The 15,191-nt window shown below is 49.8% G+C and overlaps 6 protein-coding genes across 11 annotated transcripts in view; 1 reads left to right on the top strand and 5 right to left on the bottom strand.

Moving 5' to 3' along the window:
* Nucleotides 1–8: 8 nt before the first annotated feature.
* LOC126579922 (uncharacterized) lies at nucleotides 9–1,626 on the bottom strand. Of its 3 annotated transcripts, none has more exons than XM_050243656.1 (3): nucleotides 861–1,626; nucleotides 615–746; nucleotides 9–550 (listed from the first exon to the last, which is right to left on the bottom strand). In XM_050243656.1, exons 1-3 carry the CDS (start codon nucleotides 1,016–1,018, stop codon nucleotides 427–429), a joined length of 414 nt encoding a protein of 137 aa, XP_050099613.1. In that variant the 5' UTR covers nucleotides 1,019–1,626; the 3' UTR covers nucleotides 9–426. The 3 variants fall into 3 exon arrangements, with proteins under 3 accessions (XP_050099613.1, XP_050099615.1, XP_050099614.1); XM_050243658.1 differs by having other exon boundaries at nucleotides 9–542; XM_050243657.1 differs by having other exon boundaries at nucleotides 9–746.
* A 2,713-nt stretch (nucleotides 1,627–4,339) lies between these two features.
* LOC126579924 (migration and invasion enhancer 1-like) lies at nucleotides 4,340–4,997 on the top strand. The gene is made up of 2 exons (XM_050243659.1): nucleotides 4,340–4,594; nucleotides 4,664–4,997. Exons 1-2 carry the CDS (start codon nucleotides 4,563–4,565, stop codon nucleotides 4,923–4,925), a joined length of 294 nt encoding a protein of 97 aa, XP_050099616.1. The 5' UTR covers nucleotides 4,340–4,562; the 3' UTR covers nucleotides 4,926–4,997.
* Nucleotides 4,998–5,060: 63 nt separating this feature from the next.
* LOC126579921 (microsomal glutathione S-transferase 1-like) lies at nucleotides 5,061–6,937 on the bottom strand. Its single transcript, XM_050243655.1, has 3 exons — nucleotides 6,698–6,937; nucleotides 5,491–5,576; nucleotides 5,061–5,403 (listed from the first exon to the last, which is right to left on the bottom strand). Exons 1-3 carry the CDS (start codon nucleotides 6,830–6,832, stop codon nucleotides 5,160–5,162), a joined length of 465 nt encoding a protein of 154 aa, XP_050099612.1. The 5' UTR covers nucleotides 6,833–6,937; the 3' UTR covers nucleotides 5,061–5,159.
* An 820-nt stretch (nucleotides 6,938–7,757) lies between these two features.
* Nucleotides 7,758–9,085, bottom strand: LOC126579847 (microsomal glutathione S-transferase 1-like). The gene is made up of 2 exons (XM_050243499.1): nucleotides 8,771–9,085; nucleotides 7,758–8,176 (listed from the first exon to the last, which is right to left on the bottom strand). The coding sequence occupies exons 1-2, from the start codon at nucleotides 8,900–8,902 to the stop codon at nucleotides 7,850–7,852; spliced, it is 459 nt and encodes a 152-aa protein (XP_050099456.1). The 5' UTR covers nucleotides 8,903–9,085; the 3' UTR covers nucleotides 7,758–7,849.
* A 262-nt stretch (nucleotides 9,086–9,347) lies between these two features.
* On the bottom strand, nucleotides 9,348–12,229 carry LOC126579745 (uncharacterized). 2 transcript variants are annotated; one of them, XM_050243294.1, is made up of 5 exons: nucleotides 11,818–12,229; nucleotides 11,255–11,321; nucleotides 10,107–10,707; nucleotides 9,845–9,991; nucleotides 9,348–9,667 (listed from the first exon to the last, which is right to left on the bottom strand). In XM_050243294.1, exons 1-5 carry the CDS (start codon nucleotides 12,118–12,120, stop codon nucleotides 9,586–9,588), a joined length of 1,200 nt encoding a protein of 399 aa, XP_050099251.1. In that variant the 5' UTR covers nucleotides 12,121–12,229; the 3' UTR covers nucleotides 9,348–9,585. The 2 variants fall into 2 exon arrangements, with proteins under 2 accessions (XP_050099251.1, XP_050099252.1); XM_050243295.1 differs by lacking the exon at nucleotides 9,348–9,667 and having other exon boundaries at nucleotides 9,850–9,991; nucleotides 10,062–10,707.
* A 1,998-nt stretch (nucleotides 12,230–14,227) lies between these two features.
* Nucleotides 14,228–15,191, bottom strand: part of LOC126579624 (protein wings apart-like) — a 13,324-nt gene continuing 12,360 nt past the window's right edge. For all 3 annotated transcript variants that reach the window (XM_050243102.1, XM_050243103.1, XM_050243101.1), the window contains one exon: nucleotides 14,228–15,191. This exon is cut by the window's right edge and continues 673 nt beyond it. The gene's annotated coding sequence lies outside the window, so the exon portion shown is untranslated.

The following is a 15,191-nucleotide window of genomic DNA, read 5'->3' as shown; positions in this document are numbered from 1 at the left end:
GACTTTTTATCTTAGATTAAAATGTTTCTTTTAGCTGTTCCTTCTATACTACAATGTAACAATAGTTATGCCGAAATAAACTGCATACTTTATTCTAAAAGAAAAACAAGTGTACGTATTTATTACATGCGCAAATTTAAGTTTTTCAATGCAATGGAAATTATATTGGTAAGTGGATTTGTATCTGTGCCGGTCAGTGCGCAACCTTAAATTTGCGATGATTTACGCTCAACGGTGCCGGATGAAGTCTACCAGATGCTGTGCATTAAAGACGCTCTCGCGGAAGGTATAGTTGTAACCGTCGAGGACCATGACCATGCACGGTAGTGAGTGGACACCGGTCCGGCGTACCAGCTACTCCTCGTGACCCGCATTGATCGTTCGAGCGTACGGTGTCGATCATCTTCTTGAACGAGTTGGCCGCTTTCATACAGTCGAAGCACCAGTCGGCGTAAAACAGCAGTATTTGCGGAGTTTGGCGGCTTTTGGGCAGGATGTTGCTCTCTTAGTACTTGGCGGTGATCGACAGCCGATGGTACAGGCTAATGTCCTGGTCGTGGACGTTAAAGTTATGTGCAGTTCTTAAAAGTGTTCGAACGGATCCTGGAACCGACCGTGTGGTGTAATCTGACCGCTCCCTATTCACGATTGCATCCTCGTTCGTTATGTACGGCGTATGCCTTCCGACGCTTCGAGTCGGAAAGTAGCTCGTATGCCTGCTTGATCTCGACGAACCGCTGCTCCGCCTAAAAGTGTTTTGATTTGTCCGGATGCCTGTTTGATACAGTTAGCTCAAGTCCTAGCACGCCTGTGGCAAGCAATCAATACGAACGCAGACAGAGTGCTGTTCGGATTCATACCATTCCTTAGCTTGCTGTTTGTAGGCTCGTCGGATCTTCTGTAGTGTAGCCTTTCGCTCCACACCCACGGTGACGTACGGATCCTTGCTGTCGCACTGCACCAGCAGGACGATCACAAACACTGCCAGGCAAAGCCAGTGCACCATCATTCGGGGCATCCATCCTTGCTCACGAGGCGATGCGCTCTTGATGCGCCTTACAAAAGAAGACACCTGTTCCGACGATGGCAAACTAGGAATAGGAGCGGATCTTCTTCCCTTATCACTCTTCCTTTGGATGCGCCTCGCGATTGGCAGACGATCTGCCGAGCCAGCTATCTTATATGATGAACAAAGCGCGCTGGAGCTGCCTTTATTCGGGCAGAAGAACCCACTCCTTCTCCTTGCTGCTCCGTGTTCGGAACAAGCGAAGAGGTTTCACCTTCGCCGGATCTCTGGTCGGATACGCGACAACACCCTCCTTTGGATGCACCGTGCATGTAGCGCTGATGTGATTGTCCATCACACTCCGATCGTCTCCGTCCTTTTGTCCTTTAACCAATAGTCTAAGCCGACAGTGACCGGCTGGAAGCCGGATCCGGGCCTTTTCCACTCGTTTCAGAATCAGAGATAGCCGGCGTTTTCGGTCCCTGCTGACACGTTGATAGCCACAGCGGAGCTGCTCGTTTGTTCTAAAATTTGAAAATGTATCATTTAAACGAGCAAAAGTAGATAATATACCTGATAAAACCATTGCTCTTTTTCGGATTCAAACGCACGCTGGTTTGGTGATGAATGTAAACAAGGCGTCGAATGTCAAAAAACAAAAAAAGCAAAAAAGAAAAAAAGTGCTATGACTTCACCTGTTTCCTATAGACACTTTGGGTATGACTTCACCTGTTTCCTATAGACACTTTGGTTTATACGAGAGTTTACGCTTCATGTCTCCCCGGCTTAAAACTGCAACAGCTTAATTAAACCAATTTTGAAAAAAAACCCGTTGATTTTGACCCGTTTTACACAAAAAGAACAACTTTGAAGGGGGAAGGGGTTGCGAAACACTTCCAGTATAATAAGCAAAACGACATTGTATAATAATTATTAGTTGCTTCATGAATACTTTGAAGGAAACATTAAAACCCTCTTAAACGCGGGTTCCGAGCTGATACATGTATTTTAGAAAATAATAAAATTAATGGAATAATTCCTTTTTTCCATTAAATGCACTTAAGTGTTAACATTTATTGTGCTTACAATTTGCAGGATCTGTTTATTGTATCATTAAAAAATGCGGTGCGATTTTAGATGGATGGTTTTTATTTAAAATAAAAAGGTGCCCAGCATTCACCAGCAAATGAGAGTCAATTCGTACTGGTCAAATTCAACATTTTTTTTCATTACGTTTTGTCATCGTCTTAACCTATGTTTTATGCTTTTGTATGGTTGGTTTCTATTTTGAAAAAGCTGCCCACCTTTCAACAGCAAATGAGAGTCCAACTTCGTAACAAATGAATCCTCTGACTGTTCTTCAAATTCAATTTGGCACTTTTTTCATTACGTTTCGTCATCGTCTTAACCTATGTTTTATGCTTTTATATGGTTGGTTTCTATTTTGAAAAAGCTGCTCAGCTTTCAACAGCAAATGAGAGTCCAACTTCGTAACAAATGAATCCTCTGACTGTTCAAATTCAATTTGGCACTTTTTTCTTTACGTTGCCATCGTCTTAACCTTTGTTTTGCATTTAGTCGCATTACGTAGCCTCTTACTTCTACGTTTTTTCGGCTCTTCGAATCGTTTTGCTTTCAATTGTTTTTTAATTAAGCGAATCACTTTCCGAATGAGTCTATCTTTTTCTTCGTCTACTTCCGAATTACCATCTCTAGAGGTCACCTCACAACACGTGAGATCGATGGTTGGAACACCATCGTTTGATGTTACATCGATTGAAGACATACCATCAGCTGGAACTTGCTGGCCATCAAGGCAAGAGGGAGGCTCTTCAATCACGGGGCTGTCTGCAATATTATTTGCCTCCTTTCTATCGTTCGCCTCTTGCTCGACAATTGCATCTTTTTGCATACCAATTGTACTCTTTTGAAGCAGGACCCTGGGCCAGTAGGAGCAGACTGGTTGGCTCGCTTCTGTTGCTACATTATTCACTGATGGTTCTTGCTTTATCGCATCTGCCGGAATGCTAACCATCGTTTCTACATTGTTTATCGCCGCTGGTGTTATGGGCTGTTGTTCGATCGCCGTGGAATTTGGTGGCCAGATAGAGCGTAAGGCAATCATCTCGTCCAGTTTATGGCAACAAAAATCGCAAAACACTGCATCGGGGGTTGCCTCGAACGTAATGACGACCGAGTATACCAACCGAAGGATTGATAGCCTTTCTTGGTCCATGGTAAGTTGTCCCGTGCTGGTGAAACAGTATTGCCATGCGTTCCTCAAACTTCCACAGAGAGTACATATTCGGACGGTCGGATCGACAATTTCGGAGCGTACCTCTACTTCAGACTTAACGAAATCGTCCGCCCAACATTCAGATTGTACTTGGTATTCTGCTGTGTAGCAAAGGTTGCCTTGAGGAAGCGTCATGGCATCGCTTCCGATCATACTGGAAGAAGGAAAACATGAGAAGCTATTGGAATTTAACTGGAACTTTCTGGTTGTTACCTTTTCTGGTTTCTCTAGCTAGTACCTAATGGTGCGGAGAGTCGTTCTGATTTACCAACTTTTCCAAACGGTTCGCGAAAACCAAATATTAAGCGGGCGACAGACGAACCGTAAACTCTAGCAAACTCGCCCTGTTGACAAGCCGGCGATACATGAAGCGTAAACTCAAGCGTAAATATAAAATTAATTTACACTTGAACATGTTTACATGACCGGGTTGAGACGTGTAATCCGAATTACACTGAACTTTAATCGACTTTTGTGAGAAAAATATTATTTTTTTTCCAAAGAAATAGATTTAAAACGCTAGTAATGAACACTCACTATTAATGCAAACCACAAACAGGAAATATAATGAGGCAAATCGCTTGCAAACAGCGTTTACGCTAGGATTTATGCTACGTGGACCTATAATCTTTTTTAAACCGTGTAAACGGCAAATGTAAACTTTTTGGCATTAGACCGTTTCTACACACAGCCAAAATTTGGCGGCTAAAGTCAAAAAAAGAGAACTTCATTTTTCCAACATTTTGGAAAAAATAATGGCAGATGGAGACAAATTTACATCTACGGTACGGCGTACACTGGAGTGCAGCATTATGTGTCTGCCGATCATCTTAAAGCATATTATATTTTAAAAAAAAGCTGTTTGCAGGTGTGTTAAAGTTATTTCGCGATGATTCTGTAGTTTTTCTGAAGTTCTTCTTTTCAAGCGTCCCTACACACACCATTATTTTTTTTATATGGAGCTTTTGACTTTTGCCGACAATTTTGACTTTAGCCGCCAAATTTTGGCTGTGTGTAGAAACTGTCTTACATTCTGAGTTTACCCGAGAGTTTACGCTTCATGTATCCCCGGCTTCATTGCTTGTCAGCGTACATGAAATTACAAGTAATATTTTCGACAAGAGTTTTATTTTAAAGTGTTAAAAAGTAGCGACCTCAGACGATTGCATAACGACTTGTGTGATTTGGTGTTGATTAGTGTGAACGTGCCGCAAGCAAGCCGCAAATGGCTTAAGTTTTCCGCCGGTAAAACGCCTCGCAATGTCGCAGCCGCGGATCGATATCGAATACTGGTACGTTTAGCAGCTCGGACTGATGCTCTAGCTACCGATCGTTAAACCTTCTCCATTCCCTTCTGATAGCACGGTGTGCAACTCGAAGCCGCAGTGTCTGGAGCTGGCCCGGACGATCCGCGAGCAGATTCCGGAAGCGGACGTGATTTGTCACAGTGGGCGTCGCGGTTCTTTCGAGGTGCAGATCAACGATACCCTAGTGCACTCGAAGCTTGCCTCGCTTGCCTTTCCCGACTATGCGGAGGTGCTGGATCGGGTACGGGATGCCCAGCAAGGGTTACCTATACGGCCTGTCGCACAGCAACCGATCACTGATTGCGTGATTCAGTAACGAAAAGTGAGTGCGAGCCTCTTGTGCGACAAGCAAACACACCATCCGATCCGGGAACAAAAGTTGATCACGAGAAGGCCACCGCCCTATTAAACTGAGCTGAAAAGCTGAGCCAAATTCAACACAACACCAGTATCCCAGGCTATCATCTATTGTTTAATAGTTATCCAAAAACCACGGCGTCAAATAAGTGATAGCAATGATTGTTCATTGCTTTACTAGACCATTGATGCCTCACAGAAAGTACAACAAGGTCTGCAGCGTCATGTAGACCGTTGGCGCCAGCGCACCCACGAACGCCAGGAAGCGGGCCGGCTGCGGCAGCGGCACCACGGCGTACACCACGGTGTGCAGAATTCGCGACACGGCCACTAGCCGATACATGTTAATAGCGAAAGCCGGCGCAGGATTGGTCAGCAGATACAGGAAACCGACGACGAAGAACGGTAGAATGTTCTCGAGATCGTTCCGGTGGGCCCTAGAGGAAAATGAAAGGTAAGAGTGCTAGAGTACTTTTTGCGGGACATATCACTGGACACGGCGGAACGCGCATCTTGCGACCTACCTGCGCACTCGCTCGACATCGGGATCATCGAACTTCGGTTTGGCCTTCCTGCTAAATGCAGCCGTATCCTCCGGATTTGCGAACGCCTGGCGAAATGCGGAGGATAAAGAAGAAAGGCGTTAGCAGTGCGCTGGATGTGCACGATCTTTCAATGCTCTCATCTCTCGTTGGTCACACCATCTTCCGGACACGCGTTAGCGACGTTAGGGGCGACATGAGCAGCATCTTGCCGACCAGCACCGTACTCCAGAACACGTACGCACGGAAGGACGCTTGCTCGATCGTTTCTAGCATGTTGGCGGCAAGCACTGAACCACTGGCACCGAGAGAGCGTATATGTTCTTTGAACCAGACGAAATGGTCGTACCGTCCCAATAGACGCGTCCTTTAGGCGTATGATCTATACGAGCAATGGCTTGAAAACTCGTTTTAGGCCTGCTCTCGCAACTAATCCGAAACCCACCCTGTTAACCGTTTGATTAAAACAGTTAAAGTAGTCCAAAATCCAGTCGTAAACAAAAAGAAGAGCCACAGCCATACGTAACCAGAAAGAAAAGTTGTTTCGTTGTTTGGGAGAAAGTTGTTTCTCTTTCATTCTCGCTCACGGGTGGCTACCGTGGCCTAGCGAAGGAGAAGAAAGCGTGTTGCAACACATCCGAAACGCTGAGCTGATGAGGCTGGTCCAAAACCAGCGCAACATATAGAGGATCGTGGATGTTTAGAGAGCCACGTCAGCGCATTATGTCTGCGCCCAGAGCCACTGCTCCATTATATGCTACCATGAAGGGCGTTAGTAGCCCTTGCTAATGCTTTCATTTGAGACAACTCATCCCCCCCTCCCCAAACCGATAATGCGGTTACCTAATCAGCACTCAGTGCGCTAAGCGATTGATGGTGAACGCACAAGTACTGAGTAACACCTTGTGGGCATCGATTCCGTTGGCGGTTGCAACGCGATGTGGCGTGACTAGCCTGTTGCCTTATCGCACGATCACGATCATCGGGTCTCGCTGTTAGTGCCAGTGTGGTAGAGGGTTTGATTGGAGAACGGCCAGCGGAGACAATCTTTTCATCGTGTTGCTCAATTACGATTTGTGGGAACGCCCTGCGCACTGCAGCTCCCCTTCTAGAGTCGTTTAGAATAGGTGGGCGACTTGGACGAACACGCATACACGCACAGAGGGGTGTAAATGATCAAACACTTTACCTGCTTTCTGAATCGGTTGATTGCTGTCAGCGGTAGCATGAGGAACAGCTTCATTAACAGAACGCTCGACCAAAACACGTACGCACGGTACGCATCAGGATTGATTCCATCGAACGGGTTGCTACCGGTTGGCATCGCGTTTCAACGTTTTTCTGGTTCGATCTCAATAATCCGGATGGTCCAGCAGAAAGATGCACAACCGACCGCCAGCAGTGGTGAGGTGATACTGACCAGCGAGCTATACGACGACCACCTCCTCCAGTAGCCAATACGAACGGCAAACGCGGAGTAACAGATTTGCTATATCATCCTGGTACGTGACCTGCTTGCCACTTGGCTTGCGAGGCTCCAGGGGAGGGGTCATACTGGTCGTCCTAACGGTTCAAGTTAATATAAGAAGTACAAATCCGCAATAATGCTTCGTCGTAGGGCTAGGGAAATCGGATTCTTCGTGTCGCAACCTGAGCTACATCTGATTTATCCTTTTTTTGTTCAGAATTATGCTCATGTGCTCATGGTTTTACTTAGGCAATAGCGCCAACAACACACCGACAGTATCTAGTACATTATAAAAGTCCTTTCGCGCAAAACATGCCACATTAGTGACCGATTGTTTAGCTCTCAAGGTGCTGTTTCACTTTCATTCTCCCAGCCGGGGTTTGTTTTTAGCAACAATTGATATCCGGTAGAGTGGATGAGCACCGAGAACGGGTACAGCGATCATGGAAAGAATGTGCTCGTATAGCGTACCGAGTTTACCTGGGTGCGCGCGTCTAAAGCGCACACTCTCCCCATATAAGAAGTAAATGGTGCTGTATCATGCCACACCTGCGTGGAAGGGGACTTCGCAAAGCCAGCATAATCCAGCCTTATCAATTTGTCGATAGCATTTGGTCAGCCTCTACTGACGCAACGAAAGCGTATAACGTACCCACTTTTGCCGATGGTTGGTTGCTGGTTCAATTGGTATAAGATCGCGTCATATGGTCCCTCACGGACACGGACCGTTTAACATCCGTTCGACTGCAGCATCTCTAGCAAAACACGCATCGCAAATCGCTCCTGTACACGCCTTTGGAGGGCTTTATTGGTCTGCGTTACAATATTTCGCTGGTAGGGCGAATTTCCTAACGGTGTCTCACACGGTGCGGCTCACAGGAAATAGAGGATGGTTTTAAAGGCCATGTAGAAGGTGGCCAGGTAGGCGACACCCCAGGACAGCCCGCGGGCCGGCTGTGGGATCACAAAGACGGCGTAAACGAGCGTGTGTACGATGCGGGCGATGGCAACCGCCCGGAACAGATTGATCGCGATGAATGGTGCCGGCCCGGTCAGCATGTACAGCAGACCGATGATGAAGAACGGCAGAATGTTCTCGAGATCGTTCCGGTGCGCCCGGCGGACCCGCTCCACGTCTGGATCGCCAAACTTCGGGGCCACGTTCTTCATCGACGTTACGTCTTCCGGATTGGCGAAGGCCTAGAAGGGCGAGCGGGTAAGCAAAAAAAGTCAAAAAACGCGAATTAACCTCGAGACGCACGGACACACGGACAGACACGATCACTAATGTGTGCGGGAGATAAAAAAGGGGGGACTGTGCTAGAAGGCGCCTTTTTGCAAGTCATGATGATCTTGGCGAATGGTCGGATTTCCTTCGTCGTCCGTCGTCGTCGTCGTCCTGGTACTGTCCAGATATTAGCGTATGGGGTGTGCGATGGCGGTGCGTGTACAGCACAACAAACGAACATCCCAATTATGTTGTGCGAAGCTGTGCGAGTGTATGGGTGACATTGAAATATGCTGTGACGCAAGCATGACACAGCGAAGAACCATGAGCTCCCCCATCGAAGCGGGGCATGCACGGAATGGTCCATAACACTAGGCACTCGGAGAGAAAGAGCGAGAAACGCACACAAATTATTATGTTGCGAGGGTGTTTGGTGTTTTGATAGCAGAATTGATGATGATAGCACAGCACACAGGTGCACAGGAGGCGCCGCTAGGGCACTGAAGGGTGGGGAGGGGTGCACCGATGATGCAACCGCGGTAACGATGGCCAATGGCAAAGAATACCTTCTTGCTGAAACGCTGCCGTCCGGTGAGGGGCGACATGGCGAGCATCTTCACCACGAGTACCGCCGCCCAGAAGACGTACGTACGGAACACCTGCTCGTCCACGTTCTGCAACAGCTGCTGGATACCCATCTTCAGTCTTCGCTTTATCTCGGACGCGGACTGGTACGGGACGGGACGGTTTTTTTCTGATTCGGATGTGCTGATTGGAGATGCAGTTCGGCTTGAGGACCGACACGAAAGAACTCCCTTCCTAGCAGCACTAGCACTCAGCGACTACTGACCGGGACTGGTGGCGGAGTTGCGGCTAAAGCGATTGCCAGCAGCGGCGCTTCGCTCTAACACGCGCGCTATCGCTGTTTGTGGTGTTTAACGCCGGTTATAGCGTTATAGCAGGCAGGCCCGCCCATACGCACACGTGCGCCCTTCGGTGTGTGCTTGTGCGCAGATCTCGCGTCCTACAAGTGCGCATATGATGTATATTCCTGGGGTGGGCCCCATATGCAGCATACGTCTGCCTGTTCCGGTCAACTGATGCGACAGCAAAAGAAGTCACAGCGGGGCGAGCGGTCTGGTATATCGTTTATTCAGAACATCGATTCGATTCCCTTATCTATTAGCCATGGCGTTGGAATCGGTTTCCTCGGTTTCAGTTCTCGTCGATTCGTCGTTCAGTTCTAGGAGCTGTCACAGACGGATCGGCTACTCGATCATCGGACGATTCTACCTTAGCTAAGCTATCAAAACTAGCTGACTAAGCGTATAAGCAAAATGGACGGCACCGGCGCGTTGTTGTCCCGCAGGATAGGCTGGCACTAGAAGATGAGATTGTCGAACCACTGCCACTCCTTCGACTGCTGCTCGTTCACCACGTACGTCAAGCATTTACCCTTTTTCCTGCACGCAACGAAAGAGCAAACGCCGCCGCCGCCGCCGCAGCAGCAGCAGCAGCAGCAGCATGGTAAATTAGACACAAAACGAACTTCGTCGAAGACGAAGGCCACGAATCGCGACGCGACAGCGAGCGTGGATGCTGCTAGCCTCGCCCCCCCCCCTCCTCCCCCGCCTTCCTACCTTTTGGTGCAGCTGACCTTGGGGTGCTCGTAGCGGAAGCACTGCGGTTTGAGCAGGTTAAAGTAGGTGTAGCCGATCTGGCGCGAGACGAGCGTGTCGGCGTTCTTGAGGCAGTTGTAGAACTGCTTATCACAGTCACAGTGCGAGCTGGGGAAAGCGGAAGAGAGGAGAGAAGTTAGCTCGCTTTTGGTGTACCCATACTAGTAGCCACCCCCACCCAGGAACGTCTTAGATTTTGGTAGCGGATCGCGGTGCACCGTACCGGGTGAAGTGACCGTTGTTGCGGAGCCGATTGAACTGCTCGCCAGCTGCGATCGTGATCGGGCAGAGATCGTGCGCCCGGCAGCAACTATCGGTGAGGTAGAAGAACCCGATATCGTCCTCGCTCTTGGCCTGGTTGCCATCGCCGCACCACACCGTGCCCGGGTAGATGGCTTTGATCTTTCGCTTGAAGCTGTTGAACAGGTTCGTGATGGTCGAGCTGGGCGTAGTGGCCACCGGTCGCCCCATGGTCACCGTTGATTCGCCTCCGGCTGGTCTCCGGCTGGCAGTCGACGACGACGGCGCCACTGGTCGATCCGTGGGCTCGTCCGGGGCGTGCACCAGCTGGCCTTCGTTCAGCTGGGCCGGGATGTTGCGCAGCCCTTTGGCGGTGCTGACAAAGTGAGGCCGGAAACGGTACGACCGTAACCGGGACCCGCGTTCCGTCGTCAGTTCCGGGACAGGGCCCGGTCCCTGGTAGGTCTCGACGGGTGACACCACCCCGAACCGCTCCAGCATGCTGCGGAAAAACTCTGAAACGCGCGTCAATGGCGGAACGGCGGCCGTTAGGGTTGCGCTCCTCATCGGTTTAGCCTTCGCCTCTGTGCGTTTGTGCGGTGTGTGTGTGTGCGCGCATGGGTGCATTACGTGGTGCGCATAGAAAAAGAGAGTGTGTGTGAGAGAGAGAGAGAGAGAGAGAGAAGAAGAAGAAGAAGAAGAAGAAGAAGAAGAAGAGACAGGTCGGTAGGTAGGTTGAACAGTACGAATAGAGCGTCTCCCCGTGAACTCTAGGGAAACACCGGAGAAAGGAATCTCCGTGACGTTTAGAGGTGCCAGAAGAGGACCAGCGTGTGCGCGAGTGACATCAGAGTAGCGCGGTGCCGAGGAAGAGTGCGCGCAGGAACGCCGGCACATGCACGCGGCACGCAATGCACGCGATCCCGGCACAGATGATCGGTCGCGTTGCAGTTGTGCACAGTAGTTGCAGACCTTTCGAACGCGCTCAGCTGAGACGCCGCGTTGCAATTATGTGCTGTGCACGCCAATTTGCCAACGCAGCGGCTGCTAGTGCATGGGAGGGGGAGGTGTGTGGGGGCTGGTTGGATAGCTTTTTTTTTTAGGCAATCGGAGCCCAGCGCCCATCCTTACCTTGCGACTCGAGGGGCACCGTCGAGGAAGAACTGTAGAAGCTGGTGCTGGTCCGGCCACCATCGAGCTGTTGTTGTGGGAGAGGAAAGGGACAATCAGATCGAGCGAGCGAAAAGGGATTAGCGAAGTCGGACAACACGCGACGTGTTAGGTGCGGCGACGTGTCGGGGGTAGAGGGTATTCGCGTGGTATCGGTTGGCACGTGAGCGAACACTCCGAAGCCCTCTGAAGCTTGGCTAGTGAGTTATGGCCTTTGTTCGGATGCCATTCTCGGATGCCAGGCCCCGCAGCAGCATCAGCAGCACAGAACGAGAAAGAGAGCGAGGGAGAGAGAGAGGAAGAGAAGGAGGGAAGAAGGGAGTTTGTCTGATAATCGAAGCGGCTACGCATTCCACAGCACCGCACAGCACAACACGGTGTTGCGCGCGCGCGCGCGCGCCGCTTCCTGTTCCCAGAAACCAGTTTCGACGACGCGGGAGGTCCTTCGCCGTCCTTGATAACTTCACTACTCGCATGATCTTGCTATGGAGGTGGTTCCTCAGACCCAGCACACACAAACTCACCTCCAAAGTATCCTCCGTGCCCGTGAAGTCATCGACCGGCCGTCGGGGGTTGTCCTGTGCTGTCTTGTCCTGTTGCAGCGACAGAAGAAGGGCTTCTAGGTCATCCGAATTTCCGTGTCGCTGGTAGGACGGGGATGGGGAGGTTCCGTCCGTCCAGTCCTCCGGGTAAAGGCTAAACACTTGCTCCAGTGAGCCGACCGTTTCACTGGAATCGTCTTCGTCTTCGCTGAAGGACGCCGCCATCACACCACCGGTGTGACAGATGGTGGCAAGGAGCACCAGGAGCAGATGACGAAGGTACATGACGGTTGACGGATGGTGGGGATCAGGGTATCGATAGCGATCGGAGCTGGACGGCACGGCGTGCTGCTACTACTAACGGTGACGACGGCACGGGACAACGCCACAGACACACTCGGCTCCTGCGCGGTGATGCTGTGTCGCTTTATGCTCATTCTCGATACCAAACAGAGAATCCACGTGAGGCCAGGGGGATGGCAGGGGGGGGGGGGGAAGATTGATTCGCTGTGAGCTTTGTGTCGATTGTGCAGCGAGCGATTGTTGACTTGTTGACGGACCAGAGGATACTTGACAGAGCACACATACACACACACAGACACGCACATACACTATGCACACACACGTGCGCGGACCGAGAATGCCGCGACCGTGGAAGAATGCCGGCAATCGATCGCAATGATCACCGCAACAACAGCATCATCATCATCATCATCGCGATCAAGGTTTCCGAATCAGGGTCCGATCGCTGCTGACCAGCAGCAGCAGCCGGAGTACGTACTCGCTGCCTCTCCTCACTCCAAGGATGAGCTGCGCTTGATCGCTGGATTGGGGTCCTGGTGAGGTCCCGAAAGGGTTGATTGGTGAGCCCTCACACAGAACACGTTAGCAACGGGATACTTATACACACACGTACACACACAGAATCGTTCTAGGGTGCTGGCGGACTCAACGCCACGGTTCGGGCACAGACGCGACAGTGGCAGGCGCACGATAGTAACTAGATCGGCGAGTCGCGCTCAGGTGCCGCCTCAGCTTGCGTACTTGCACTTGCACAGGGAGGGGGGTGGAGGCGTTGAACGGGCTGCGAAAAGGAGGAGGCTAATGTTTTCTCCACTGTTGGTTTCGCTGTTGTTTTCGGTGAACAAAAAAAAATAAATGGCATACCCTTGCCGTCCGATTACGCGCGCGGGCACACAATGCAGCAGCCACGGTTGGACTAGTCCGTCTGCCTGCCCTGACTGTCCTGACCTAGTGTAGTGGTCGGCCTTGGGTCCGCATCGCCTGAACCGAAAGAGAGCAAACGAAGGGAGGCCAACTGAGGTCGTTTGCGGCCCTGTTTGCGTTTGTGTTTTTAGCGTTTTGTTTTGGGGGGTTGGAAGGGGGGGGGGGGGGCATTTGGTGCCAAGTATCACGACTTCCGGGAAGAAGGGTAATGGCGTTCGACCCCCCCCCCCCCTGGTTCCAGTCTCCTCGACTGTCTCGTACACGTTGTGCTCCTTCTTCTTCTCCTCCTGAGCGCAATTTGGTGCCACACCAGGAAGAATAGGAGGTGAAAGCGCAATACTTGACTGGGGGGTTTGCCTTTGAAATTGCAGAACCCGGAAGTGATTGGAACCCGCGGGTATGAGTGGTTCAGTCTTCGAATGAATTTGCCACCGAAACAGCAGCAGCAGCATCAACAACAACAGCCCCTGATGGCGTTGGACTGGCATTCCTATTGCTTTCCAAAGACTAACCGCACACAGGATGGTTTGCCGCAATCGGATTGCCCTCCAAATGCACGCGGTCAGGCCACCGATTTCGAATCGAGCTCTCGTGAATCGATCGTCGCACGCCGTGGCGTCCTTGATCGCAACTCCAAGGACGGTCACTGGAGCGCGAAGCTTTGCGAAACACCGAAACATCCAAGTGCCACACTTTCCCTCCCACCCATTTCCCAGGGTTTCGCAGGGCCCAGTGGAAACCCGTAACTCGCATGAACCATAGCGCGCTTTCCCTTTGGATGAGGTGAGGCTGAGGTTGTACGCTGTTGATGCCAGAATACCGGGTGTGACCGATCGATTGGTCGATCAATCGGCAATGGGCCACCAGGTCAAAGCCAGTCAAATCAATTCAATTTAATCCATCCGTACTTTTTTTCAAGCACTTATTCGGTCGTCAGATTTTAAAAAAATGTAACCTCTAAAGTTAGGCAACTGGTAGGCCTTAAAAATTTCGTACAGGTTGTGTGATATTCGAGCAGGGTCCTTAAATTCAAACAAAATCGACACATTATTTGTGTTTTGAAACTAAAAAAGGTAAAACAAAGATCTGTAATAGCTAAATAATAAATTAAATTCAGGGTAAAAACACAATACACAATATAACTATACAGAATGAAACGGATGTGCACGGGTGGTTGAATCATCTTATATTTACAATTATTGGTTATTCACATTTGACATACTCCTGGCAAGTTGGCCGGATCAGTGGTTTATGTATACCTTTCTTCTGCTTTTCCTTGTTTTTTGCTGCTTATGTGATTATGTCTTTTCGCATCGTTTTTATTTTACCCCCCAAGACATATACCACAACAGAATCCCGTAGTTTGTAACGCTTAAATCAGAAACACAATCATTACAGTGAGAATGGGACGTACACCGTGTTTTGTGCTAGTGTAAGAATATATCCTGTTACCGCTTGTCCGGACCAAGGCTAGATTGTAGTGAAAGGATGAATGAAAATGAACACATCCATACTTTTGAGTTTAGACAGGCTAGTTGAAAATTAGTGGGCGAATTATATAGCTTTCGTCCTCTACCTTGAGCTTGACCTTCATTTGTTATGCGTTGAAATCAACTGTAAGTGTGTTGCGTTCCTTCATGATCTATTTCACCCACGTCCGCTGTCCTACTATGCTTCGCTGGGCCCCTGTGAGGGATGTGTTTTCAGGGGACGATGGTACTACGGCGCTGTCATTGTTAAAGCAATCGCGGTAAAGCAAAACCACACCTCATACTAAATTATCCCTTTTGCTGCATCCCATGTTGCATTCTTTTTTGTTGTTTTTACCCCACAGTTACATTCATTACAATATGCAGCTGTGGATTTCTGCTTTTGGACTAAACGCGTTCTGTACAAGTTACTGTTTGGGATGAAAGGGCAATTTGGCGGATGGCGTGCGTGGAGGAGAGAGACAGTGTCTATTGATTTGCGCCTTGCTTTACAGCGTAGCTGTTATTGTTCATACACTCAGTACCCAACTGATTTCCTTTTCGAAGATGTTTGGATTTCTGGTGAACGGCTATCTCCATTTGCTCTGAACTTAGCTGTCGGTTTGGGAGGTATGGCTTAGCTCCACATGAACTCAACGA

The sequence above is a fragment of the Anopheles aquasalis genome, chromosome Y, assembly GCF_943734665.1.
Source record: "Anopheles aquasalis chromosome Y, idAnoAquaMG_Q_19, whole genome shotgun sequence".
NCBI lineage: Eukaryota > Metazoa > Arthropoda > Insecta > Diptera > Culicidae > Anopheles > Anopheles aquasalis.
This window is presented reverse-complemented; position numbering and strand designations above follow the sequence as displayed.

Bases quoted from the DNA above. Each gene is read 5' to 3' on its own strand.
- LOC126579922 (XM_050243656.1), bottom strand. From the start codon at position 1,018: ATGCCCCGAATGATGGTGCACTGGCTTTGCCTGGCAGTGTTTGTGATC. The intron at 747-860 runs GTATGAATCCGA...AAACACTTTTAG, and splicing joins AAACAGCAAGCTAAGGAATG to GCGGAGCAGCGGTTCGTCGA. The intron at 551-614 runs GTCGGTTCCAGG...GTCCACGACCAG, and splicing joins CGGTCAGATTACACCACACG to GACATTAGCCTGTACCATCG.
- LOC126579924 (XM_050243659.1), top strand. From the start codon at position 4,563: ATGTCGCAGCCGCGGATCGATATCGAATACTG. The intron at 4,595-4,663 runs GTACGTTTAGCA...CCCTTCTGATAG, and splicing joins CGGATCGATATCGAATACTG to CACGGTGTGCAACTCGAAGC.
- LOC126579921 (XM_050243655.1), bottom strand. From the start codon at position 6,832: ATGCCAACCGGTAGCAACCCGTTCGATGGAATCAATCCTGATGCGTAC. The intron at 5,577-6,697 runs GTAAAGTGTTTG...GCATTTCGCCAG, and splicing joins TCAACCGATTCAGAAAGCAG to GCGTTCGCAAATCCGGAGGA. The intron at 5,404-5,490 runs GTAGGTCGCAAG...ATTTTCCTCTAG, and splicing joins GATGTCGAGCGAGTGCGCAG to GGCCCACCGGAACGATCTCG.
- LOC126579745 (XM_050243294.1), bottom strand. From the start codon at position 12,120: ATGTACCTTCGTCATCTGCTCCTGGTGCTCCTTGCCACCATCTGTCAC. The intron at 9,992-10,106 runs GTACGGTGCACC...CGCTTTCCCCAG, and splicing joins AACAACGGTCACTTCACCCG to CTCGCACTGTGACTGTGATA. The intron at 9,668-9,844 runs GTAGGAAGGCGG...CGTTGCGTGCAG, and splicing joins AAGGTCAGCTGCACCAAAAG to GAAAAAGGGTAAATGCTTGA.
- LOC126579847 (XM_050243499.1), bottom strand. From the start codon at position 8,902: ATGGGTATCCAGCAGCTGTTGCAGAACGTGGACGAGCAGGTGTTCCGT. The intron at 8,177-8,770 runs GTATTCTTTGCC...TCGCCCTTCTAG, and splicing joins GGCAGCGTTTCAGCAAGAAG to GCCTTCGCCAATCCGGAAGA.